Source organism: Rhinolophus ferrumequinum, chromosome 12, assembly GCF_004115265.2.
Source record: "Rhinolophus ferrumequinum isolate MPI-CBG mRhiFer1 chromosome 12, mRhiFer1_v1.p, whole genome shotgun sequence".
NCBI classification, from domain to species: Eukaryota; Metazoa; Chordata; class Mammalia; order Chiroptera; family Rhinolophidae; genus Rhinolophus; species Rhinolophus ferrumequinum.
The window spans coordinates 63,989,546-64,017,298 of record NC_046295.1 but is presented as its reverse complement, the minus strand read 5'-3'; the positions used below and the strand labels follow the sequence as shown (position 1 = coordinate 64,017,298).

The following is a 27,753-nucleotide window of genomic DNA, read 5'->3' as shown; positions in this document are numbered from 1 at the left end:
CTATTGTGTATTAAATAGATAGTGAATTCTAAGACAGGGGTTGCTGAGTCTACAGACAACCATAGCAACTTTGAAAGGCATTTATCTATGGTTAGAAGTTGGGCATTTGAGATTTGAAACATAGCTTCTGATAATTTAGTTCTGTAATTTTTCCATTCTTCTAAAAATGAATGGATGCACAAAACAATTTCATCTAAAGTTTATAAAAATATAAATATCATTTCAGAATTTTAGAGCTACAAAAGGTCCCTAGTGATAATCTGGTTAAACTCGTCCCACCACGTTCTAATGAGGCAACTTATTACATAACAGGTTAAATAACTCACCTCAGGTCTTTGTCTATATTAGCAAGGCCGGAAATCTTCCTGCTTGCCTCTTTGTACATGTCACATATTTGGGCTGAGCTCCTGAAAGCACTGGTTAACTTTACCTAGAAACAGATTCCACATATCTACTATCTACACTAGTCTTTTTAAATTACATAATATAAAAGCAATATGTTACTCTTTGATTTAAAATGTCATACCAACAAACTTGTGATATATTGCAACCATTTTATTAATATGAAGCAATGGGATAAACCTTTAACAGGAGTATTGATTCACTACCATGAATGTGTATCGATACTTTGGTGCAGTATCTTATTTTCTTCAAATTATGTGTGAATTACTTTCACTTGCACACGTATAAAACATTTATATTGCATTGTCTGAAAGAACAGCACACAGCCAGGCTCCTCTTCTTTCTGCTTTAAATGCATGTAAATGAACTCACATACAATGGGTTTTTCGCCATTCACAGACATCATAATATATGAACAACTTTCCAGTACACTATTTCTGCTCCGTCGTTTTTTTGTGTTTTTTTTCCCAATTGAAGTTGGGGGGGAAAGCAATACTGTGGCACAAAAGACCTTTTTACAAAGTCTCTTCTGGAAAAATGTTTGAAAATAGTTATAGTCCTATAATGACTGTAATCAAGTTCATCCTACAAGGACATGAGGTAGATTCACTCTCCTGGAGAGTTTCTGATCTTATTAAGAATATTATGACTGGGGAGAGAGATAAACAGACATTCTAGCAGAAGACTCTCCTAGAGAGATGTTTTGGACATATTTCAATCCTAGAATGACTATGATGAAGATGACATGACAGTTGAAATCATTTTGCTGAAGAAGTCTGTGTCTAGAAAGACACTCAGAATAATGTAATTCAATGCTGTTATAATTTTTTATGTTTTGTGAAAATATTAGAGGCCATGAAAGCAGAAAAATGTAGCACTATAACAAAGAATAAGGAAACACTTGAAGAATAAACACTTAACACGTAAAAATTTTAAATGGCATCTAATAAATTTTCATGTCAAATCTTTTAACTAAACATATAAAATTTTTAAATGGCAACTAATAAATCTTCATGTCAAATCTTTTAACAAAATCCACAAACAGATTATAAAAATTGAACAATCATAAATGTCTTATGTATAAAGTTTTAAGGTAAAGTTTAGATTTGTTCATTATTCTGTTTAATCAAATACTTGAGGAATTTTAGTTACCGCTGAGGAACAGCTGATAACATTTCTAAAATAACTCAGTTATGAAAATAATATCACCATTAAGGTTTGGCATAGTAGCATTCCAGCAATCTTTAGTCATCCACAAATGTTAACCGTCTGGGCCCTTCATTCTTCATCCACCTCCTGTATCTCTTCCATCTAGGATCATTGGCCAATTTTTTCTTTAGTTCTTCTTCTTGTTCTTGTTTGTAGACCTATAAGTATAAATAACACCAACTGACTTTATAATCCAAAGGGAAACATTTGTCATTAGCTTTATGTCATATTTACATTTCTCAAATATAAGTTAAGGTAAAAGTTTCCAATGAATGTATTGGTTTGTCTTCTGAAGACCATGCACCTAAAAATACTAAGCAATTAAGCACTTTAACATTCAGTGTTAAATAAAAAAGAACAATTTGTACAAGGATGAGTAATTTTCCCCCCCTTCTTCTGCCCGCTCCTCCCGCCCCCCCACTCCACTCAAGCCGTTGTTGTTTCTCAGTCTAGTTGTGTAGGACACAGCTCCCTGGCCCATGCTGGTGTTATCAGCCTTGTGCACCACCTGGTTGAGGCAGTCAGTCGCGGTCGTTGGTCGGCTGCTCACAGCAGCTCACGGCAGCTCTCACCAGAGGCCAGCCGCTCACGCTGGCCACCGGCCTCTCACGCTGGCCACTGGCCGCTCATGGCAGCACGTGGTAGCTCACGGCTGCTCAGGCTGGCCACCGGCCACTCATGGCAGCACACATAACCCACTGCAGCCCACGGCAGCACACAACAGCCCACGGTCGTTCACAATGGCTGCCGACCTCGGCATCAAGAGCACGGCACTCCAACCACCTGAGCCACCGGCCCCAGCCCAAGAAATACACTTTATTTTTTCAACATGGTATTCTATATAAATTTAACCTATGACATTCAGTATTTGTTGATCCTCACCAAGGATCAAAATGACATTAGTTATATATTTGTCTCCAAATTGAATTTATTATACATCTACTTTTATTTTCAAAGACAATTAATGGTTTTTCAAAATATTTTATTAAAGTTCCTAAAGAAGGTTAAATAAACCACACAGGTTAAAAACAAAGAACAGCTGCATTTCTGTAACTTATAGTGGATGTCAGACTGAAGCTAAATAGACAAGTTTTCATAACCAGTTTCAGCTACATCAAATTTTAGAAAGAAATGTTTTTACTTCTAAATTTCAGGAACTAATCACTCACTTAACCTCATTTAATAACATACAATTCAGCCCAGAATAGTATTCTATGAAAGAAAGAGTTTTGTGTCTAATGTGAAAAAATTTATGCACCCCTATGTTTACTGCAGCACTATACACAATAGCCAAGACATGGAAACAACTGAAATGCCCATCGGTAGACAACTGGATTAAGAAACTGTGGTACATTTATACAAAGGAGTATTACGCAGCCATAAAGAAGAATGAAATCTTACCATTTGCAACAATATGGATGGACCTAGAGAACATTATGCTAAGTGAAATAAGTCAGACAGAGAAAGACAAATACCACATGATCTCACTTATATGTGGAATCTAAAGAAAAGAATAAATAAATGAACCAATCAGAAACAGACTTAGAGACATAGAGGAAAAACTGAGGGTTGCTAGATAGGGGTGGGGCGGTGGGGATAAGGGGGAAGGTGAGGGGATTAGAAAGCACAATCGGTAACCACAAGATTTCCATGGGGACACGAAAATCAATTTGGGGAACATAATCGATAATGTTGTAAAGATTTTGTAGGGTGTCCGACAGAAACTTGTCTCATTAGGGAGACCACCTCAGGGATGATGTAGATGCCTGATCACTTCACTGTACACCTGAACCTGAAGCTGAACAATAATGAATCTCAACTACAATTTTATATATGTATATAGTTACAAGAAGTGGAGTACAGCATTAGGAACAGAGACAGTAGAAATGTAATGGCTGTGTGCGATGTCAGAGGGGGGAGGGAGGTTATCACTGTGTGAGGGATATAAATGATAAATGTCTATTACATTGTTTTGTACACCTGAAACTAATTAAAAAATAATAAGAAGAAGAAGACAGAGTTTTGTGGATTAGGCTGCTTAACCTACTTAAAAAAGAAAACTTTTCAAATGATTTAGGAGCAAAATAGTATGTTACCTTCTATTTTTATGTTATTTATAAGCAGGCTGAATATAATTACTTGCCAAAACATTCTGGCAATTCATAGTAATTTACTTACATATAATTCAGATGGAAACTTCTTTTAGTAAAATCTATTTATGATACTACATATGGAAAAGGAATGTCTATGAAACTTTAAAAAAAATACGAGGTGCGATCAAACAACACGGTGAATGTTTAAATTTTAAAAAATTATTACAGTAAAAGACACATTGCCATTAATCCCCCTCAAAATACTCCCCTTGTTTCAAACACACTTATCCCATTGTTCTTGCCACTTTCTGAAGCAGTTCTGGAAGTCCTCTTTCATGAGTATCTTTAGTTGCACTGTCATGGCTGCCTTGATGTCCTGAAGCAATTCAAAATGTTTCCCTTTCATGGTCATTTTGACTTTGGGAAAGAGCCAGAAGTCTCATGGTGCCAGATCCGGTGAATAAGGTGGATGAGGACACACCATAATGTTTTTATTTGACAGAAATTGCCATTCCAGGGGCGATGTGGGACATAGAGTGTTGTCTTGATGGAGGATGATTTAGTGCACACTTTAAAACACACCTTCTTTTCAAGTAGCTCACACGTAGACTGACTGCACCGAATAAGTTGAAACTTGTCACACACTGTTACTAAGGTTCGACGTGATGCTTCCTGTATTGAAGATCCCTGCCTTTCTGTTGGATGGCACTTGGCAGCAGGATTCACCATATTTTGTGATCACAATGGAAAGGCTCCGTGTCACACATCACTTCTGGTATACGGCAATTTCTGTCAAATAAAAACATTACGGTGTGTCCTCATCCACCTTATTCACCGGATCTGGCACCGTGTGACTTCTGGCTCTTCCCCAAAGTCAAAATGACCAAGAAAGGTAAACATTTTGAATCAATTTAGGACATCGAGGCAGCTATGATGGCACAATTAAAGACACTCACGAAAGAGGACTTCCAGAACTGCTTCAGAAAGTGTCAAGAACAATGGGATAAATGTGTTCAAAATGAGGAGGGAGTATTTTGAGAGGGATTGATGGCAATGTGTCTTTCACTGTAATAAATTTTTTTAAATTTAAACATTGACCGTATTTTTTTATCACATCTCATATATCTCAGATGTCTCAAGGTTTCACTGTTCTTTGTTTTTACATTTAATATATTAACCAATTAACTTTACTCAAAACGTAAGCTGTTATGGTGAGATTACTAGCTCCTTTAAGGGCCATTAGCTAGGCAGCGGATCACGTCAAAGTAATTGTTATAGCTGACAACTATAGAATATAGCATTTATTAAAAGTTTAGCGGCATTACAGTAAGTCAATTTAATTTAAAAATAAGATAAAAGTAACTTTTCATACACATTAGTTATTATGAGGAAGAGTCTGTGCTCATTTTATTTTGCAATGAAATTATTTCAACAAAATTTCCATCTCTTATTCCTTCTCTTTCTCTGTTTTGTTTATTTAATCTCTGTGGCTAAGTTTACATGAGTGGAAGGAAATTTGGGGAAGACCAAATTTTAGTTAGTACAATTAACAGAAAGTTGTTGTCACTCCTTTGCAAACATACATTATCATTCTACATGCAGTTTAAAAAAACAAATTAGGCCATTCTTAAAATGTTCCATATCAGTCAAAGTATTTGAGGCTCATCTTTAAAAAGACAAATTACAGATTAAAAACCCACTGTCCCACTACCAAATACAGTCATACTATCAATAAAAGATCTTTATTCATTATTTACCTCTTGGATTTCAGAGATTTGACGTACTTCTGGGATCCCTTGTCATACACTTAATTTTCCCTTGGTAAGGAAGATGACATCAAAGTTGCAGCAGATAATTACTCACCTCGTAATTCTCCTTTATCCAGAGCTCCCGTTTAAGAAAAGTTTCTTTCTGATGATCTTCTAGACTATCAAACTGAGACTTTGACATCTTCATAGACTTACGTATGATATATAGTCTTTCTTCTTCTCCATATTCTTTGCCTTTGATATTAAAATTATAGATCCACCGGCAATACCACACTATATATGAACACAGGTGAAAAGGAGCTAAGAGAATTTGAAACAGGAGGAGATCACGGATCTGGGGTTTCTGGTAGCCTCCCTTTATATCTACTTTACTTTTTATAATGTTCTTTATAATGTTCTCCTCCTCATCACGAATTTCCTCTTTGGACTTTTTGTTTCTGCCCTTCTCTTTGGCTTTTCTGAGCAGCCCCTGCTGCTTGGCAATCTCCATGGCTTGGATGCGGTACTTGGGCACTGTGGCCAGGTAGCTGATGGCCTTGTCGTAGCTATTCCACCAGCTGAAAAACTAGAATATTTAACAAAGAAAAATGAGTCATTTTTATTACCAAAATTCATCTTAGTGACCACCACCCCCACGCCCTAGGAACCCATTCTGATTAAAAACAGGAACCTCAATCATCTTACTGTCTAAGTAAGAGATGCAATTGAATAACGCCCCTGCGTACAAAGCTGCATAAGTAGGTAAGCTCTGAGCTGGGCCAACAAGCCATTAAATCAGATAGGAGATACCCAGGCTCAGAGGACAGATTGATGGAATCATATACCTGTGATTTCACATCGTTACCCTTTGTCTCCTCCCTAGATCACCATTAAGAAATTCTCTCTCTCTCTCTTTCTCTCTCTCTGTCTCTCCAGTCTACTTACTGGAGGAAGAGGTAAGTGGTAAAACTTAGCTGGTAAGGGACTTGTTTTAAGAAATCACAGGATATAGACTCAGGCAACTATCTTCATTCCTATCTCCTTCCTAAACCATCTACATATACCACAGTTAATGCTCATCATATTCTGAACTGAAAGATTTAAATGTTTGAACTCTTTACTTATTTGGACAGGAAAACATCTAACTTATTCCATAAATACGTTCAACCACCAAGAGTTTTAATGTCAGAAAAAGTCCTATTCCTCACATTTCCACACATTTCATTTGCTGTTTTACTGAATAAATATAGCAGTTACACCAATAATATCCTGAAATTTTATAGTAGCAATCTATTAGAAATAGCCACACACAAAAAAGTTACTAGGATATTATGTTATCAAAAACAGGAAAGTAAAATTGTCCTTGCTCTCCCCTTTGAAAGGACAGTACTTCTACATAAGCTAATACATTAAAAATATACAATCTTAGTTTTTCAATAGAAATTCTTCTTGTCATATAAATTGAATCTCATTTCTGGAAATTAAACTGGAGAAGCAATTTCAAACGAGCAAATTGCTTCATTCTAGTCACCTGATATGTTCTTTTCCTCTAACGGAGTACATGATCGGTGTGGTTAATTTAAGAATAATAGTAGGAAAAACTCATTTCAGGCTGAAGTTAAATTTTTGTGATATGTTAAAACACATAAAAAGTTGTCGCCCTTTTAATGCATTTCAGTAGCGTTCAACCCGAGCAAAAGCACCCTGAGCAGGCATGTGGAAATGTAGGGATATCTTTGGTTATTATAGTGCCAGCAGGCACAACTAGCATTTGGTGGATATGTGTCAAGATTTGTTAGGTCATATTAAGAAGTTCAGATTTTTCCCACGTTTAATGGGAAATTATTGAAAAGTTCTACAAAAGTAAATGATCAGGTTGACATTCACTCTGGCTGTTATACAGAAAATACATGTTCCAAAGGAGGCAATGAGAAAACAACATTTCCGGTAGTTATATAATGACGTTCATCACCAATTTCTTGGAATTCCCACTGATAAAGTTTCCAATTTTATCAAATAAAGGAATATTTTTCTAATGTAAAAAAAATTAATCTGAACTGGAAGTAAAATTTTACAAAAAGGTACTTCTAGTTCAGTTTTAATGACTAGCCCCAGGCAATGTGCACTCAAGCACACACATGTGGACATGCATATCCATCAGTACACACCTGAAACAGTGAAACAGCACACACGCTGACCAAAATCACGATTCTAACATCCACTTTCGGGGCTAAGCGCCTGCTGTAGTAGTGATAGTAATGGCTGTAGTATTCTTCTGGGTGGTCCAGCATGTAGTCATAATCTTTTCGTGTTTCTTCATCCTGTAAGATAACAAGATAGCCAATGTCATAGACATTTCATAAAATGGCCGTGGTTTATATGAAATCAAATCTAGAATTTTATAATTATGTAAGGTGAATCGAAGTAAAAGAACTAAAACCGTCAAAACCAAAACATTTCCCATCACTCTGCAAAGGCACACATAAACTTGTTTCCAGAACTTTCATGTTAGCTATAAAGCATAATAAAAATATCTCCCTAAATTACTGAGTATTGTTAGTCCTCCTGGAAAAATCAAAAACACTTTAATAACAATTAATGGTGCCTTTTTAGCCAGTGTTGTGCTGGTAAGGATGTCATCATGTTCTTATCACTGAAGAGCGTGTTGACACCTACTCTTAGTAACTGTTGATAGGAAAAAATGTTTATCTCTAGTGTACATATTCACAATCATTTTCCAGCCTTATATAGAAGGTTTTCTCTTGAAAGCAATGATTAAGACAACAAAAAGCAGACGAAGCCAGTCTGTGCCTACAAAACTGAATTACGCTCATCTCAAAGAAACATCGAGGTAATCAGTGTAGCTTTGTGACTTTGAGTGAAAATTTTAGGCTCTCTGAGCCCCACGTTCATTTGTAAAATACAGGAATAATGCCTGCTGTATTCATTTTACAGAGTTGTTTTGAATGTCCAATGACATACATTACACAAAAACATTACAAATACATAGTACTTTACTATTATAACACATTGTCACAGCCCAGTTCATAAATAAGGTAACATATAAATCTCCATCATACAAACATGTTGAAAAAATTACAGCATTCTGAAATGCTGCTCTGAATAGTCACATATAAAACATTTCTTAAAACCTTCTCTAACTGTAATCAATTTCTAACCAGGACAAATGCCAGTCTTTTATTGAGCTACACAGGTTGAAGAACTACTAAACTGGGTGATGGTTTGCTTTTCATCACACAGGAAACCTATTTTGTCTTGTGTCCAAAAAGTGTTAAAAGATTAAAACCACAACAAATTCTTTACTCTCTATAAGTGAGTATACAGAAACCATTATAGAAATAAAAATCTTTTTTCACCTAGAGGATTTCTTTTTTAGGGTGAATTATTCATCATCCATAAAGGTGCAGATTCTCAGCCAAAGGCATTTCAAAATCTACATCTAGTGGTCTGCTACCATAGACAGAGGTTCTGGGGTCTCCGCAGGGCCTCCTCCTGAGTCCTCCAATATGCAGTTCAGTTCCACAGATTTAAACTAAGAAGTTTGTTAATGACAAAAATCTTCCCCACTAAACCATTATGTATTTCCTATTAAGAATTCTGAATTTGAATGAGCGCATTCTCAGTGACAATTCTCTTACATTCATTACATTCAAAATATTTTTACCTCTGACTAGAATTTGAAACTAGATATACTATTATCTAGTATAGTTAGCTATAAATATATTTAAAGTCCATTCCGTGGCACTATGAGAACTGTCTCTTATACAAGAGGTGAGCTCAGAATTTTTAAATCCATGCCTTTTATGTTCATTTCTGTCAAAAAAGATGTTCTTTTGGCAACTGCCACACACCTAAACTGTTAATCTATTATTCCTTCTATAAGCTATTATACTCTAGAGCTTCTAACCTAAAGAGGGTAAAACTTGATAGGTCATGATAGCTCTGAACACTAAAGCCCATGTTTCTTGATGTACCTCATTTTGAATACTTCAAGATGTCCTTTGAGAATTTTTCCATTCCCCTTCCAGATTTTGCTTTGGGGGTTAATTTTATAGAAACACTCTGCTTTTGGCCTGAAATCTTGACTTTTAACTCAGCCTCTCAATCTTGGCAGATACCTTTTAAAATGCATTTTTTCAAACATTACTCTTCTCCTTGCTCCAACTGGATTCCAGGTAGTTTTGAAACTGCCTGCCACACTGAGATCAGATTCCTCCAGCATCGCTGTCTATTCAGAACCCTTTCCCCAGCCTGACTCTACTCCCGGTTGAAGCACAGAGCAGGATCTCTGAGCGTCAGTCCTGCCTTCTTTGTTCTCTTACCTTAGTGAAGGTCACAGAACACAGAATGCAGATATCCCTTCTCAAACATTTCACCCAGGTCTTCCCCCAGGGTCACCGTCTTCTCACTGGTCCCTAGATTTGTGACTTCATCAAGTCCTGAGTTCCTCTAACAGGACAACTAATGCTCAGCAACCAGCAACTCCAAAATCTACACCTTGTGTCTGGCCTCTCTACTGCAACCAGCGCCTACAGACTGTAATCAGAGCCCACTGATGAGTCCTCAACCTACCTAATTCCTGCAAAAGGCTTCAGGGTCAAGTCTGCCTTCAATTAGGATGGTTTTCTTTTCCTTGGGGTCCCCATAAATTTATGACCTTGTTTGGTCATGATTAAAGACCAGAAGGTTGGCCACCTCCTTTTCATAGCATTTAATCAGCCAGATCCTTACTCGGGTGTATAGCTTTCCCTCCAGAATGAAGAAAATGATTTTAGGCTCAGGCATGCATAATACACTTTAGAAGGTGTTGAAGGTTGGCACAAATTGAAGAGTTAGGAGCTCTCAACAGTCCAAGTCAAAATCCTACTCGTTAATAACCTACAAAGTTTAGCATCAACCTAGTAAGAACACAAGGATACCAGGAATATTAGCAAAAAAAGAAAAGGCAGAGACTGGGACCCAATTAGAAAGCTACAGATACATACTTAAACACCATGTATTTATTTTTTTCTCCTACCCATCTTGGAAGTAAGGCAGTCCCACAACTTTTTTCTTTTTAATCTCCAGTGCTTCCCCAGGGCCAACAAGGTAAGTGAAAACTTCCTTGGCAACCAACAAGGCCTCCATTACTGGCCCTATCTTACCTCGCAACATGTCGTCACTCTCCCCCTTTTGTCTACAGCAAAGTCAGATACTTTCTGGCATCCAGTGTCATCTTCTAATACAGCATGCCCTCTCGTACCTGTCTTTGAACACAGGATTCTTTCTAACTCAAATGCCCATCCCTTTCTTCCAACTTCATGAGCTCCTATTAATCCTTTAGGACACAAATGTTACTGCTTCAGATAGAGTTAGACCACCCTTATTACACATATTACCTGTTTATTATAGCACTTATCACATTGTAATCAGTTTTTTTCTTTTCCTTTAATGAGAACTTCTAGAAGATAAATAGGGTGACTCATTAATCTCTGTATATCCAACGCCTAGCACAATGCCTGGCATTCAGTAAATAGCATTTCAAAAACGAGTGATATTTTGTAAAGGCTCTCCCTTACTCTAACCATCTCTCCAGCCACACAGGTCTCCATCTCACCAGGAAGGCTGGCTGGGTGATTATGTCACAAACACTTTCAGCTTAGCAGAAATGATCGCTTAATTTCATAGCTTATGAAAAGTATGCTACTGTGGCTTACATAGCTTACACCTTAAAACAGTTTAATATCTTACCTTTCAATAAGGTAGTACTTTTTCTCTCAGCAATTTTGTGGATCTTAAGGTCCCAGGGTCAGGAAGATTCCAACTTCTTTCCAAAACCAAAACCTTTATACTTGTTTCTTCCTCCTCTCTGTCCTGAGCCTCGATAAGCAGGGCAATAAGCTCCTTGTTTCTAATTTCTACAGGACAAAATGGTGCTTCTGCTGGTGTCCACGCCACTCCCAATCCTCTTGGGCATATGCAGGAGGACTGGAACATAACCACCAATATCTAGATCAAAAGTGAACAAGAGGAAACCCACAAGCAAAGCAAGCACTGAATCCTTCCTTCTCTTAGGAAAATGGTCATTCCCCCCTCCCCAGAGGCAAAAATATTACATTCTTGCCCTTGAAAGAAATATGATTGGCTTAATCTCAATTAACATAAATTACAGTAATTTGATATTGCAGCGAGTTTTACATTAAAATTTTTCTTTCACACAGATAGTAGAAACCATTTTAGGATGGTAAAGGCCAGGAAACAATACTATATAAAAACATGGTCAGATTTTTTTCATCCTTAAAAATATGTATTAATCCTATTTTTTAAAGAAATACACACATACAAATGATCCTTTTAAAAAAAAATAGCATCTGCTCCCCTAAATTTCTTTCCAGGCCATTACATCCTACTAAAGAGGAAGAAAATTAACTGCTATCAATTTCACTGCTTTTGTTCCCTGCAACTATCTTCTCAAATGTCTTCTCTTGTCTACATGAGATCTCAACAACTTCCATGATTTGTAGTATCACGTATGTACTAGTGACATGTTTTTTAGACCGGTTTTTCCTGTGTCCTCCTATTTTCAAATATCTCCTGAACATTTACTAAATGTTACAAAAATCTCAAATTCAACATGCTCAAAACCCAAATCTGTTCCTCTGTGTGTCAGTTAATAGTATAACATCACCATCAACTTGGTTACCTGAGCTTTTAAAAACCTTCGTTATTTTCAATTCAGTGAATAATTATGCAGGGCAGTAAGCCTCGTGTTGAACTCAAAAGGATAGACAAATAACATCAGGCCTTAAGAACTCTCCCATCTAGAAGAATCTAGCAAGCAAGAAAAGCACAATTTGATGAGCTAGGGAATAAAGGACGGCCTCGCTCTGCCTGAGACCACTGGTCCTGGGATTGACAGAAGAGATGAAATGAGTGCTGGATTCTGAAAAGCAAGTAAGAGATGCTGAAACTGTTCCAGGCAAAGGAAACAGCAAGTGTTAAGGTACAGAAGAATCCTTGAACATAGTGGATTCAGTAAAGGTTGAGTCCTGGGGAAATTTAGGGAAAAGGGGTAGTAAGTGTGGTCAGGAAGATAGGTTTGGATGAGAACAGAGGATCTTATGTGCCACACTAAACGGTTAAGGTGTCACTGTGCTATTCAAAAATGAAATGCTTTAAAGTATGAGACTAATAGCTTTGAGTAGAAGTATATGTTTGTGAAAGATAACTGATAGCATTGTAAAGAATGGAATGAGGGAAGAAACAGATTTTAGAGTCTTAAGAAGTAGAATAAATAGGACTTACTGATTAAAGAAGTACAAGAATCAATCATGTTGAGCATGATAGTGATGTTTTTAATTATAGTTACTGTGTGGACCATGTGACTCTAAGATAAAGAACAGAGGACCAAGACAACAAGTTTGGAGCAGATGTATGGGAAAGCTGTGGAAGATTGTGAAACGAGGAGAAAAAAACAATTACTGGGTATCTTTTTCATCGCTGGAGACTCCAGGGATTATCTATTCCTGTAGGAAGGATGCACCTGTCTTTGAAAAGTCTGTTACAACTTTGTAGAGACAGAAGGAGCTTGTAGAACACTGGAAGTAATGCAAATAATTCTTGTGCACAAAGAGAAATGGTGGCTGGTGTAACGCAATTGATACTGGCCAGTTTTAGTGAGGTCAGCACTCTTTGACTATAAATGTGTGGCACTTTTTCTCTTTTGAACCAGTTTTAATTAAATTTTAATGGTTCCCTCATTAATTAATGAGTTAAATAAAATTTCTGATACATGTTCATTTTGTATTTGTATGAGAGTCACGATTATATCCTCTTTCAAAGTTTCTGCTTTACCAAAGATAACAAAACTCATTTCAGACATGTTTAATTTGGGGTACCTGTGCTACAGATGAGAGACAATTGAAAGTATGAACCTAGAAAACACACAGATTTTAGAGTTGTCAAGTATTTAGTTGAGTTTCCTCAGGAAGAGCTTAGAAAAGAAAAAAGTACCCAAAAGACAGAACTGTGTAAGGAAAAGAAATGTTTAAGGTGTAGGCAGAGGAAAAGACTATAAAGACTGAGAAGGAATGGTTAGAAATATAGAAACGGGAAAGAATTACATTCAGGGAGTGAACAGGGAGAACATTTCAAGAACTACATGGTCAACATCAAATGCCACAAATAGTTCCAGGAAACAGAAATGAAGAGCAGCCCTGGACTCTGATGCTTAGAGCGTCACTCTTCACCTTAGAGCAGTCCCAGTATGTGTGCTGAGGTACATGTCCGGCTAAGGAGACTTGAATGAAAGAAAGATGAGGAAGTAAAGAGAGTCAACAGCGAAGAAAGAAGAAAGCTGTGACCACAGCTTTAACAGAAACAATATTAAGTGAAAGGAATTTGAAATGAATCAACTAAGAGATTCTTAAATTACCAAAGAGGAATGATGAGATTCCAGATGATGGAAATAAAATTGGTTCAGTCTCCAATATCTTCCTGCCTTCCCCAACCAGCCTCAATATTGTTCCCAGAATTTTGTTTCTGAAACAAACATCAGATTGTGTTATTTCTCCACTTTCAAACCTCTGGTCACTATTCAACACATAAAGTTCAAATTCCTGAACGCAGCTGAAAGGGCTGTTCATCACGTGACACCGAACTATGTTCCAGTCTCCTGAAACATTCTCCCTACAATGCGCCAGACAGGCTTCTTACCTAGAAGCAGGAGATCCCCTAAGGTCCTTGAAAAAATGCAGTAAGGGTCTTTGTGCTGTGAATATCTCAGAACGTTCCATTGGCCCATGATAAATCTGTACAAGCTAAATTAAAATGTCAAGAGCTCAGTTTCTGGCTAGAAGTCTATCAGCTCAGGCGTTTTTGTATTAATCAAAAGCTGTGATTGGCTGTTGATATCATGTGTTGAGTAATCACAGCACTAGACTTACGCACGTCTGTCTAATCAACCTTGGCCATAGTAGGAATAACAGCTGAAATTAAGGGATCGATAAAAAAAAGCACCACCACTCAGGAGTTCAGAGCAGAAATTGTAAATGTGATACATAAGGTACCACACTCCTCTTGTGGGCCCAGGGGAGAAATCACTGTCAGACATGTCACCTTCCCCACTAACCCCAGACAAGGCCTCCAAACCTGTACAAGTGTTCCAGGGAGTAGCGCCCAATCAGAGTTGGCGTGTGAAATGAAAACTATCTGATATCAAGTTTACTTAATTTGGCTGTTTATCAGCATCACAACTGTTATAGAAATTTACATCACCTCTACTATTTTTATGAATACCCAATTATTATGAACAACAGATTAAAATCTGGATCAATGCTGGGAAAGAAACATAGTTATTCTAATAAGTGCAGTTAATTTTTTCCCCTCAGAACAGAGTCCCTTGGAGACACATAATAAAAGTGATCCTTGGTGGAGAAAATACTCCTACAATACCTCTCATTCCTGGAACAAGCCAAGCACACTCACGACTCCATGTTTTTGTTGACCAACTTTTCCCTTTGCCAGAAATGTCCCTTCACCATCAACCTTAGTGACTGTTCAAAAGAGTACATTCTTCTCCGCTCCCCAAGGAGAAATAATTGTGCCCTCTCATTGCTGCGATATAATTTACACATTTTTATCATGTGACTTAAATAATAACCAATCACTAATTATCTGTTCCTGTTATATTAAAAGCTTAAGGGCAGAAACTGCGTCCTTTCCACCGTTATGGTCTCCTCCCCTAGCACCTACATCAGTACAGGCAGAGAAAGGGGTGCGTGAGAAAATTGTGAAGGAAGAACAACAAACAGTAACATGAAAGGGCAGAGTTCAGGATCCGCCATTCTGCCAAACTCTCCCTAAGTGCCAAAGCCCTGCCTCATCAATCAGACTGATAAAAAGAAACTGAAGTGTTCTTGTGACTTGCGTGCTAAGGCAAGGCTGGAGTAGTAGAAGGCTGTCTCTACATGTCCCTGACCAGGTAACCTTCATGCCAGTAATACTTCCTAAACCTTTTCTATGTTCTTCTCCGGTGGTCTTGCAAAATGCAGTCAAACACTATTTCCCCAATTTCTACCAACCATAGTTTTTCTAAGTGCAGCTTTTCCACATATTCCCTCATCTGCTTAGTTTCATGCTATCCTTCTATCTATTTTATCCAATTCTTATCTATATTCAAAAGTGATTAATGGTCTCACAACCCCTCAGGACACAATTGTCTCCTTAAATTTGTAATTTTTTTCTCATGCAGGAATTTTTCATTAATACCCATCCAATCTACTTGAGCTGTACCACTCTTTAAAAACCACAATTAATTTGGGAAAAAATGCCAAAGTAGTCTTCACTTACAATGTCAAAACCCCAGATATGCGCATTCGATTTCCATTCTATCTGAATCTATCTCCAGATACGAGTTTTCACTTAACAAACATTCATTATCTGATGTGCCAGACAGAGTGCTAGGCGCCACGGATATACATACAAAAACATGCGGAGTGTGGTTTAGTGGAGAGGGGAGGGCGACTCAGTATTTACAGTGCAGTGTGATAAGTGCTATATCCATATAAACAGACCCAATGTTGACACAGCAAGTGAGAGTCCCTTTACTTAACTTCCAAAGTCCATGAAGTCCGTGAACCCCCACTAGTCAAATACACTAAATACTATTTCACTGTCTTCACCCATGAAGCAAATATAAAGCAGTGTGTGAAATCATGATGGTTTGAAGTCCTGCTGAGATCTGGAATTTTAGGTTATTTGAGACTATGAACAAGGAATGACCTGGTGGAAGCCCCTCCCCAGTCAGTGCCCTTGCTTTCCATTATTACCCATCCTTCTTTTTCTGGTTCTCCTCAACCTCTCTATGCACAGAGAGAATCTTTGTTGCCAAAATAACAATGACCAAGTGTGATAATATCTCCTGTCTTACCAAACGTATTTAAATCACATTAGTGTACTTATTTTTCAACCACTATATAAAAAAAAAAATCTCTCTCAAAGAGGAATTTATTTGACCAAGAAAACCTCAGACGCATAAATCCACTAAATCTTACACAAATATATTCCCATTTTGATGATGTACATATTATCTACATTCAGAGAGATCCTTGGTTATTAGAAGTTTTGGTGGAACACCACTGCAAGGTTATGAGCATATAATATAGCTTCTTATGTCATATATATTAAAAGTATTAAGAGACTCGAACAGACCAATAGTAAGAGAAATTAAGGTTATAAAAAAAATTCTGGGGAAAAAAAGGCTCCTGGCTCCAATAAATTTACAACTAAATTATTTCAGATTTCAAGAAGAAAACCATTTCTGTTAGATACAGTGTTGCAGAGATGGACTCTACCTGTGCATTCTACAAAGCAAATACACAATCAGCCTTTTCTCCATCTGCCAGCACTAACTGAACGTGGCTGTGAAAGACAGTCTCCCAAACTATCCCCCTTCTTTTAAGCTGGTTCTGTAGATAAGGACCCCTCTCACAGGGTTTACTGTTATTCTCTACAGAGAAAGACACAGAATATAACCAAAACAACAAACAGAAATGAAATGTGACCCCGGGTCTGCAGTGGCTGCCTTCGGAAGATGACATGTGGAATTCTAGGTTTCTGCACCTCGTCTTTATCCCAGAGCCGTTAGGACTCATCAGCTTCTCCCATATTCTACCTGCCCTGCTCTTAGCAAAGGCTACGGGGACCTCTTCTCCCTCACAAGCTCTTTCCAACCTGCAGGTTTAATCCAAGCAAAATCATTATATCCCCATTGCCTCAAAGGTGGACTTCAGAAGGCTGAGGCCATCCCAAATGAATGCCCCCAGGTCATGAGCGTTGCACTACCCAGAAATGATGTTCTCTGGCAACTTGCTCACAACTTCCCATTATGACAGAAATAAAACCAGGCCACGCTGTTTGTGTTTAATAACTTCTTCCACACACAGCAAGGAGAGGGCATCTTTCCTCAATTCCAGGAGAGGGCATCTGCAACGCAGTTTTTTTAAAAAGTTGCCTGAAGTGTTTCAATTGGAAGTGGAACCCACGTTTATTTCTATACATTTAAAATGGGAGTTTTCATAGAGCTCAACTGAGTCAGATTTTCTAGGGTTCACGCTATCGCCAGACATTGCTTTCTCTCCCAGGTAATTAATTCCCACTGTCTTGCAGGGATGCTGATGGAGCGGGGACACTAAGGAACACGGCCACACTCCCTCCCCCAGCAGCACAACTCCAATTAGTTTCCTGTTTGGAGGCACTTGTAGCTACAACAAACCTCCTGTGGGACTCAAGTGTTACTTCCTCCAGACATACCACTTTTTACTGCCCCAAACTTCCGTGTTCTTGAGTAGACAAATTATTTTATTGCGCTTTTTATTAGCTGACAAATCAGTGCTTAAACGTTAGGGGTAGAAACCTTTAGAGGCAATTATTACAGATCCCACCAGATCAACCTCTGAAATGTGTCTCTTCAAGAAAACGGCAAGAACAGTCTTGACGTTCCTCCCAGCAAGCACGTCTCTGCTGTATTTGTTGGCACTTGTTTTACGAACATGCTCACCATTCTCACGCTAAACCTGCCCATCTCAAACCACAGCAGGTACAGGAGCTAGTGCTTCTGCTGCCCTCGCTTCCGGAAGTTCTCCATGTGCCCAGTGCTTGTCACCGGCACAGGGCCCCTTGCCCCTCTCGGGATCGAAATCAAGAGAGTGGGCGAAAACAGTTTCGCAGAGAGAAAAGGTTTATTCAAGAGAAAGCTTGATGCACCAAGGGAGCACACTCCAAAAGAGAATGGATGTGGCTTCCTGAGCTTTACAGGTACAGCGGGTTTATAGGCCCTTGGGGTTGGGGGCCACTCACTCCTCTTTCTCTTTGCCCTCCCCAAAGTATGTCGAAGCGGGTCCTACACTGCACCTGTGCTGTGTACCTAACATAGTACTTCATGCATGGCATGTCTCATTAGCATCTTAAATCTCCGCCTAGAGGAGTGTTTTTTACTATGAAAATGAGGAAAACTTATCTATGGGACAGCTCTTTTAATGTGCATGTGCGACTTTAGCAACTTTCCCTGCGCCTGCTTCTCTCTCCTGCGATTATGGTTCTGTCCACTCATTTTGCTTTCTGGCCGGTGCATGTGGCTCAAGGTTTTCCCCAGCTGCGGGTTCTGGCTGTGTGACCACCCTACATGGCCACAGACTACATTCCCCGGAGAGATCTGATCCTCTTTAATTTTAAGGGGGTTGGGCCTGAAGGTCTCTTCTGAAATGACTTCCAAATGACTCCCTGCGGACACAGGGATGTTATCAGGACCCTACACTCGGGAGGAGTGGAAATAAGTCATAACCAGATGCAGGGATCGATATGGTGCTGAGCCTGGTATCTGAGTGGTGGTGGTCGGCTGGAATCCTTGCATTAGCTTTTCATGAAACTGTTGAAGCCTAGAAGACACAAACTTAACAAGAAGTTTAAATAGACAAAGACCAAGAGCAGCAGTAGTAGTATAGTTATGAAAGGACCTAAAATGGGTAAAAACAAGGCTGGGGATGGCACTCGTAGTCATCGACCAGATTCTGTTAGGATCCGCCTCTGGGTTTCAGCGAGGCAGCCAAGATGCTTCTTGTAGGCGGTCTGTACCATTGTTTCAACCCTCCCTGAGTTGTGGATGTAAGGGCAGCAGCCTTTATCAAAGACAGCGCAGATCCTCCCACCCCCTCAGCCAGCAGATGATCTATAGCTCATCTATTGTCAGTTGAATCTCAGGAAGTTTGAAGGCCCTGAAAGGCTGGCTTCTTGTGCTTGGAGGAAGTGCGTTTGTTATGCCATTTAGACTGACAATAACATATCTTGCTTTTTTGAGTTTCATTTTTTTACAAAATTGCTGCCATCTGTGAACCATTCCTCATCTGGGTTTTCCAAAGGGTATCTTGTAGGTCCATTTGGCTGGAACAGACTTGCTCTAAGGTTTTTACGTGTGTTCTAAGCCTTCCGTTGTAGCTGAGGAAGCAAAGTAGCAGGGTTTAAAATCTGACCCACCTTTAAGGTAAGGTCTGGCATAGGTAGCCTGGTAATACGTAAGCTAGCTAGTGTTGTCCTTTTACTTCCAATATGTCCTGGACCTGATGAGGTGTAAGGACTTTATGAGGTTGTCCCCCAAAGTCAGTTTGGGGGCCTCCCTGACTAGGAGGGCTGTGGTCGGTACTGCTCTGGGACAGCTGGGCCATCCATGGGCTACCAGGTCCAGTTGTTTTGAAAAATAGGCCATTGGTCTCTGTACAGGTTCCAATCTTTGGGTTAGAACTCCCAGGGCTTGGCCTAGTCTTTTGTGTACATAAAGGGAACACAGGATCTAACAAAAATTTAGTTTTCTTCCTGCCATCTCGCGGGTGACGCGAGGCTCTGCTGTCATGATGGACCTATCTCTAGGACTGGGGCCGGAGGCGCACTCGGGCCTCCTCGGTTAGAGGAAGTGGCTCTCTCATCCAAGGGGCTAGCCACGAGGGGGAAAGATTTAAGAGGTCCACCCCTTCCCGGCTTCCCAGGGCCAGATGGACACTCATTTTTCTAGTGCCCCTCCTTTTTGCAGGATACGCCCTGATTGTGCCCCAGTTCTGATGGCACCATCTCTTGGGGTCGGGGCCCTCCTGGCCCGAAAGTTCTGTTGTCTGGGGTCACCCTGAGGTGGTCCTGAATGGCAGCCAAAATTAGTGCCTTTTTGTCTGCTCTGTTGTCCTTTCTAGCCTCCTCTGTCCAGTCTGACTATTAAAACCCTGGATGGCCTCTGACACCAAGGCAGGCTGTGGGGCTCAGGGTCCAGCTTCTAACTTCTGGAGCCCATTCTGAATATCTGGCACAGCCTGAGTTATGAAATGTATAGCCAGGAGTGTCTGGCCCTCAAACTTCAGGTCTATGCTAGTATATTTTCTAAAGGCCTTCCTTAGAGACCCGGTTAAGATATATAGCCAGATTTTCATCCTTCCAAACAGTTTTTTTGTTTTTTGTGCTTTTTTTTTTTTTTTTTTTTTAAGAAAACAAGGTTGTCTGGGCCCTTGTTTTTTGTCCTGTTGCAACACTCTAAGGTTTGAGGCATAAGACGTGCAAGGCAGTTCCTCTAACATGGATGCTTCAGCTCCATTTTAAAGGCTCTATTTATATTATTGTTTACATTTTCCCCCTTTTGATCAAGATCTTTCCTTGAAAGCACTGCTGATTCATCTTCAAAGAGCAGCACTGATCAGTTATCAAAGGTATCATTGGTCCTTTATTGTCAGGATGGCTCGTTTTGGGTATGTCAGGCTAATGTCGGTCCCTTGTCATCAGGAAGGTTCATTCTTGGTATGTCATGTCCCACATAGGAGGAAAAGCAGTCTTCTAGGAGCCTTAAGCCACATTTGGGCAACAAGAGTGCCAAAAGAGAGGAAGGCTTGATTGTCATGCTTTTTTAAGGGCAAATATCTCCTGCAGTTAGAGGGTTTTTATATCAAGTCTCAACAGGTATTAGTGATCATCTCAAAACATTGAGCAACCATTATTAGAGTGGTGTCTTTATAACATGGGATTATGCAAAACAGATTTATAATGGCAAAAATTTTTATAATAACAAAACGCTAAGTCCAACTTAAAGAATAGATCTGAACCAAGATGCAATACTTGAGGGCAGTCAGGTGAAGATATTAAAGAACTATGAGATGTCAGTGGGCACTGTATTTCATCATTTGGCTTGTGCCCAGATTTCATCTACTTTCAACTCTAGTTTACCAGAGGTACTTTATCTAAGCCCAAGAGGTATTAACAACAGAGCAATCGCCATCTTCCTTAGCTAGGATATGGGCAAGTTGTATCATCTATCATTGCTGTAGTGATCATTGCAATACCTGTCCAAGGAAAAAGTGTTCTTTTAAATTCGGTACTTTTGTTGGGGCTGACTGATATCACCAGGCATTAAATATCCAAGAGTGAATACCTTTAAATTCAGTCGCATATGGATTTGTTGAGTACCTGAAGTTCTGTATGTTAGTGTCAGGGATTTTTTTTTTTTTTTTTGTGGGGCGGGGGACGGGCATGAACTTTTCTGAGGATGAAACATCTTGGTAAAAACATTTTTATATAAGTATCAGAGAAAAACAGTAATTGTCTACAAATGACAAAAGACCTAAAAATGACATGGTAAAGATCTAGTGAGAGTTTACACATATATACTCATATAAATAATGTAACTGACTCAGTTATTCATTCGAATCTTAGTATGTTTGACCATATATGAAAAATTTTTCCCACAAAAGTGTATCTCTGTCTCATAACTTTCTTTACCAAAGACACGTATCTTATTTTCCACTTATAGTCATTTCCATTTACATTCCATTTAGTAGTTTTACATAATGTATAGCTCCTTTACAAATCAATTTGGGCAAGTAAACTTATACAGTCGTTTGAATTTTAAAAAATCCACTTTTTTCTTCAGTCTCTGTGGGCAATATTTTGGTTAGTTCCTGAGTGTTTACATTTCAAGAATATGATAAGAGACACAGCTTTCAGAGACAAGAGAAAAAATGTAAGTGTTCTAATATTTATATTAATAATATCTGACATATAATCATTTATTTGACAATGCTTCCCGTGACATTTAACATATTAAACAGGCCTAAGTATTTTCATTTTTCTTTTTTATAAAGAAAGAAGACAAGTCTTTGAGGTGTTTCAGGGATCATTCTGAAAAGAATTTTAAGAACTCCAAAGTTCTTTAAAAATCTCAAAAGTCAAAAAAATGATTTTCTTTAGATTTTGAATCTTGGGAAGTTTGTCAAACATACTTGATCAAAAAGACCATTATCACTATTATGGAAAATATTAAATTATTCATTTACCCATAGTGACAACAGAAAACTTTAACTATAAAACAGAAGTTTACATAATTATTAGCAAAACTTAGTTCTTACTATTCTGGAGATTTAGTTTTCTTAAGTAACCAAGGATCTGATTGAGACAATATAAAACAGAAAATTATTCTGATGAAAGCTTTGCTTTTTAGGCAGAAAACTTTTTCATAATATTAGCAGCAGACCAACAGTCCAAGAAACTTTGTCCTATTTAGCAGAGAAAGAAAACTCTAACTTTGCACCAGCTTACTCTTCATATTCAAATTTATTTACTTAATTAATCTTATTTAGCTTAACCATATATAAAATTTCCCCTTTCAAGATTTCTCTTCTCGAACATTCTATGACTTTCCTAGTCCCTTTTAGTTTACCTCTGTTTAGTCAAAAATAACCAACTGTAGGACACTTTCCTTCTGATTTCTTCCAAAAATGTATCTCGATACCTTCTTCCTTCTATTACCAAAAATATATAGTTCTTTCCATCTTAATTAGAACTTTTTCCCCCAAGTGCATGTGAACTTTTTCTTTCTTTCTTTTTTTTATTATTAAAGTTAACTGGGGTGACAACTGTTAGCTAAATTACATAGGATTCAGGTGTACAATTCTGTATTACACCATCTATATATCACATTGTGTGTTCACCACCCGGAGTCAGTTCTGTTTCCATCACCGTGTATTTGATCCCTTTTACCCTCGTCTACCACCCTCCTCCTCTCTCACCCTCTGGTAACCATTAAACTATTGTCTGTGTCTATGAGTTTTTGTTCAATTAGAATTTTTAACTCTTAGAAACCTTAATTGCTAAAAAATAATTAGTACTCTTCAGATTGGCAAATTTATGAATACATTTTGTAATGTTTAGAAGCATAGGCTTTTTTGATGGCAATATATTTACAATTTTTTTAGAAACATATTTTTAATAAAATACAAGATATATCCATCAACAAATCCTAATTTATCTTTTAGCTTCTCTGCAATAAGCCAAAAGTGAACTCAACCTTATTTAAAAATTAATATTTCAGCATTTTATTATTTTGAAATATCTAGATAACAGCTATATTCAATGTCAGCGGGGGGTAGTAGATTGGGGGTGGGGGGTTGTAAATATCTAACTATTACATTGTTTTGTACACCTGAAACCAAAATAAAAAAATTTTAAAAATAGATATTCAATAATTTTTATCATTTAACTTAGCAAAACTCTAAGGTTTCAAGTTACCAGAAGAATTTGGGAAACCATGTTTAAGTATGTATACATACTATATATCATGTAACATAATTATTAATGAAAAGTTTTATTAACAACCTTTTATTTTAGCTGTATCTATTTATTATTTTTAACAACTATAAGAGATTTCAAAGTCAATTATTACCCAAGATATTTTTTTTGACAAATTTTGTAACAAGTATAACATGAGCTCATTTTTTTAAATCAGATGAAACAAAACTTAAAACTTAAACCAGCCTTAGTATCAAATATTTTCTGAGCTCACATGATCCTGAAAAGTACTTGACTCAATTTTTGCTATTAATTTTTTTATTTATATAAGCACTTAATATTTTTTAAGCCAATTCAACATTATAAACTGGTAATACTATCTGGAGGCAAAAACACCATATATCATATATAAAACACAGACAAACACAAATATCAAAAATCATACACATAAACAGAATTACCGATAACTATAGAGAGAGGACTTAAGATTTTTCATTTGCCTTTGGCAGTTCTAAGGAGGCTGGGAAAAGAGGGATGTCTGGCTTGTGAGATGAGCCACTTGTTTTTGAAAGTGCCCCTTCTTTTTTTCTTCAATATTTCAGCCTCAGGCAGTAGTAGCTGTGTTTATATTTCTGATTATCTGTTAAGACGTTGAAAGTTACTGAGAGTTAGAAAAATCTTATAGGACTTTTAATTTTGCCAAGTTTCTGAACATAGAGTTGGTGTCCAATTATAAGTGGACCAGGAGACGGGTGGACTTCCCTACTCTTAGCACTTAAAAAGTTGCTCAATTGTCCCTGGTCACGAAGAGTTCATTCCCAAACAGGCAGATGACATCTGTGGAGAGCAGGATCAGAAAGGGGCAGGACACCTAAGTGACACTGGCCCATAGCACTTTGACAGAGAAAGACGAGGTGACAATAGGGACCCCAAAAATGTTTCCTGAAACCGTTGTTCTGGATAAAGTCATGAAAAGTCAAAAGATGTCTGATGAGGCAAGGGAAAGACGGAAAGAACCCACATGGGGAGTCGGATCAACAAGAAAGGCTTTCTATCAGGACTTCAGAATTCCAGGGATAATGGATGTAACACAGGTGACCAGTGTCGATGTGAAAGCCGAATACACAGACTGCAAAAATCTCGACCCCAGAAAGAAGTCAGTAAACACAGAAAATAATCAGACAACTTGAAAGCTGACAGAGGGAGGGGATGAAAGAGTTGGGGAATATAGATGGCCAGATCAAAACCAGACCAGGGGCGGTGAGAAGTTCCCCACCGCTATAGAAAACAAGCCTGGGTGACTCTGAGAGGGACACCTCTTCTTGCCTAGGCAAAGAGGGTGCACCCTAACAACAGGGCCTCAGAAGTCAACCAGGACGTCCGGATTGTCAGAGAAAAAGGGAAGAGGAACCAGGACTTCAAGGCACAGAAACCAAGATCTGGCCACCTGAAGAGGGCAAGGAAGAAGAGTTGGAGACATGTAAAAAACTAAGGGAGGAGAAATCAAGTTCAAAGAGGCTGGGGTAAAATGACTCACCAAGTCCGGAGAGCAAGACATCCGGCATGGTTGTCCCCTTAAGTCCAGAAAAGGGGTCCCATGTGCATCACCAGAGATGTTACCAATGTAGGGGTCCTTGCCCCTCTCAGGATAGAATTCAAGAGTGGGCGAAAACAGTTTCACAGAGAAAAAAGGTTTATTAAAGAGAAAGCTTGATGCACCAAGGGAGCACACTCCAAAAGAGAATGGATGTGGCTTCCTGAGGTTTACAGGTACAGCAGGTTTATAGGCTCTTGGGGTTGGGGACCACTCCTTCCTTTCTCTTTGCCCTCCCCAAAGTAGGTTGAGGTGGGTCCTACACCACGCATGTGCAGTGTACCTATATACTACTTCATGCTGCACATGTCTCATTAGCATCTTAAATCTCCATCTAGGTGAGTATTTTTTACTACCGTATTTCCCTGAATATAAGACCTAGCTGGACAATCAGCTCTAATGTGTCTTTTGGAGCAAAAATTAATGTAAGATTTGGTTTTATTATACAATAAGACCTGGTTTTATATAATGTAATGTAAGACCGGGTCATATATTAATTTTTGCTCCAAAAGACGCATTAGAGCTGATTATCCAGGTAGGTCTTATTTTCGGGGAAACACAGTATGAAAATGAGGAAAAGTTATCTATTGGACAGATCTTTTAATTAATGTGCATACGTGACTTTAGGAACCTTCCCTGGGCCTGCTTATCTCTCCTACGATTATGGTTCTATCCACTCGTTGCTTACTGGCTGGGGGATGTTCTGGTTGCGTGACTACCCTACGTGACCACCGACTACACTTCCTTATATGCCACCAGGGCTTTGGACGACCAGCAGCAGGCCTTCCGGTTGCCTGTTTGGACCACTATCTCCACTCACTGCAGGAAAACAGATTGGGGCGTCAGATGCTGGGCTGCCCTGGATGGAGACGTTTTTTCCCAATTTTCTGAAGTCTTTCCTCAATTACTCTTTATCCTAAACAATAGGCAACCAAGCTGTCTAGCCTCAGCACTTTCTCAGTCCCTTCCACCCATTCCTTAGTTAATTGTCAATAAAAATTAGAATCCCACAAATGCTAGTGAAAATTTAATGAACCAGGCACGCTCATTTTATAACTCCACATTATCCAAACTGGTCTGGGAAGCATGAATTTAGAGCCTTTAACTCCTTAACTCAGTATTTTCAGCTCTGGAAAGCTAATCTGGAAAAATAATCCATGGTTAAATTATAGTACACCCACTCAAAGTAGTCATTAAAAGCAGACTATACAGCAACATGAAAAACTTGGCCTAAAAAAAAAAAAAAAAAGGCTAGAAAGAAATACCAAACAACTGCAGTTGCTGTTATATTAGCATGAAGGGGCACTTGAAGCAATAACACTTCCATCAAATATGATTTATACTTTGTGATTTCTTATATAGTTTTATTTTTACAACAGTAGAAGAAAACAGGATCAGGCTAAATCTTCCCATCCCCATAGGACTCAATAAAACATTTACCAAATGACTACAACACATATTCACAAAAATTTCCTACTAGAAATTAGTCTTGAATCCCAAGTCATTAAGCAACTATTTAGAGGTCCTACATAGGGTTTTTCTCACACTTATTTAATCCTCATAAAAACCCTATGAGGAGGTTTCATGGCCTTAATTTTGCATATGAAGAAAGCTACTCCAACATATTAAGTCACTGTCCAAGGTCATACAGGGATGTCAGGGCCAAGAGTCAAACATCTGGTCTTCTGACTGGTTGTTCATTGTTCTTCTTAGTGTTTTTCTACATCCTCGAACCCAAGGTAAAAGTCACAGTTAATACTATGCCCAGAAACCAATTTTCTGTAATGCAAAACCGGCGCTGTCACAGTTACTCAATATTGAAGACCTTTCCTGTGTTCTATCACAGCTCCTGGTAATAATTATCACCATATTTTTCGAATGTGACCTGCACGTTATTAAAACGTTTTAACTAAATCGTAAGATGCCCAACACACGTCATGCCTTGCATAACAAGGGCTGTCACAAAAAGGAAGGGCTGGCTGTCTCCCAAAACCGCAGGGGGAGATCTCTGTCAATGGGCCATGTGGGCTCTTACACTGAGCTACGTGACAAAGTGCGATCATCCTAATAAGGGTTGTGGTGGTGGCCGTGGCCGGCGCGGGGTGTCACAGAGAACCTCGCTCCGCGGGTGTGGGAGCGGAGGGCGCCGCGCCGCGCGCTTCCCCGGCGGGTCCTCAGTGCCTACCTGCGCCCCCAGGCCTCACCTTGAGAGTCTCGTAAGCGGTTGCCACCAACAGGAAGGCCTCCTCCGCGCTCTGCGGCGTCCGCTCGGGGTCCTCATCTCCGGGCTCTGGACGGTAGCGGTCCGGGTGGTAGCGCCGGGCCAGCTGGCGGTAGGCACGGGCGATCTCTGCCTTGCCGGCCGTGCGGCTCACGCCCAGCACCTCGTAGCAGTCTCGCGTGCCGCAGTAGAGCCCCTCCACCAAGGCCCCCGCGGGCCGCGCCAGCAGCAGCGCCAGCAGCACGGGCGGTAGCAGCACAAGCCAGCGCCGGCCCGCAGCCCCAGCTCCCCGGCGCGGAGCGAGCAGCGACACCATCCCGGCCTTGGCCGCGGCTCCGCCACCCCAGCAGCTCTCCCGCACGCCGCAGCGTGCCGGGCTCAGCCGTGGGGCCCAGG

General features: G+C 39.2%; 1 protein-coding gene across 1 annotated transcript; it reads right to left on the bottom strand.

The window, feature by feature from the left end:
• Positions 1 to 1,328: 1,328 nt before the first annotated feature.
• On the bottom strand, positions 1,329 to 27,753 carry DNAJC25 (DnaJ heat shock protein family (Hsp40) member C25). Its single transcript, XM_033123258.1, has 4 exons — positions 27,341 to 27,753; positions 7,621 to 7,773; positions 5,568 to 6,038; positions 1,329 to 1,769 (listed from the first exon to the last, which is right to left on the bottom strand). The coding sequence occupies exons 1-4, from the start codon at positions 27,671 to 27,673 to the stop codon at positions 1,647 to 1,649; spliced, it is 1,080 nt and encodes a 359-aa protein (XP_032979149.1). The 5' UTR covers positions 27,674 to 27,753; the 3' UTR covers positions 1,329 to 1,646.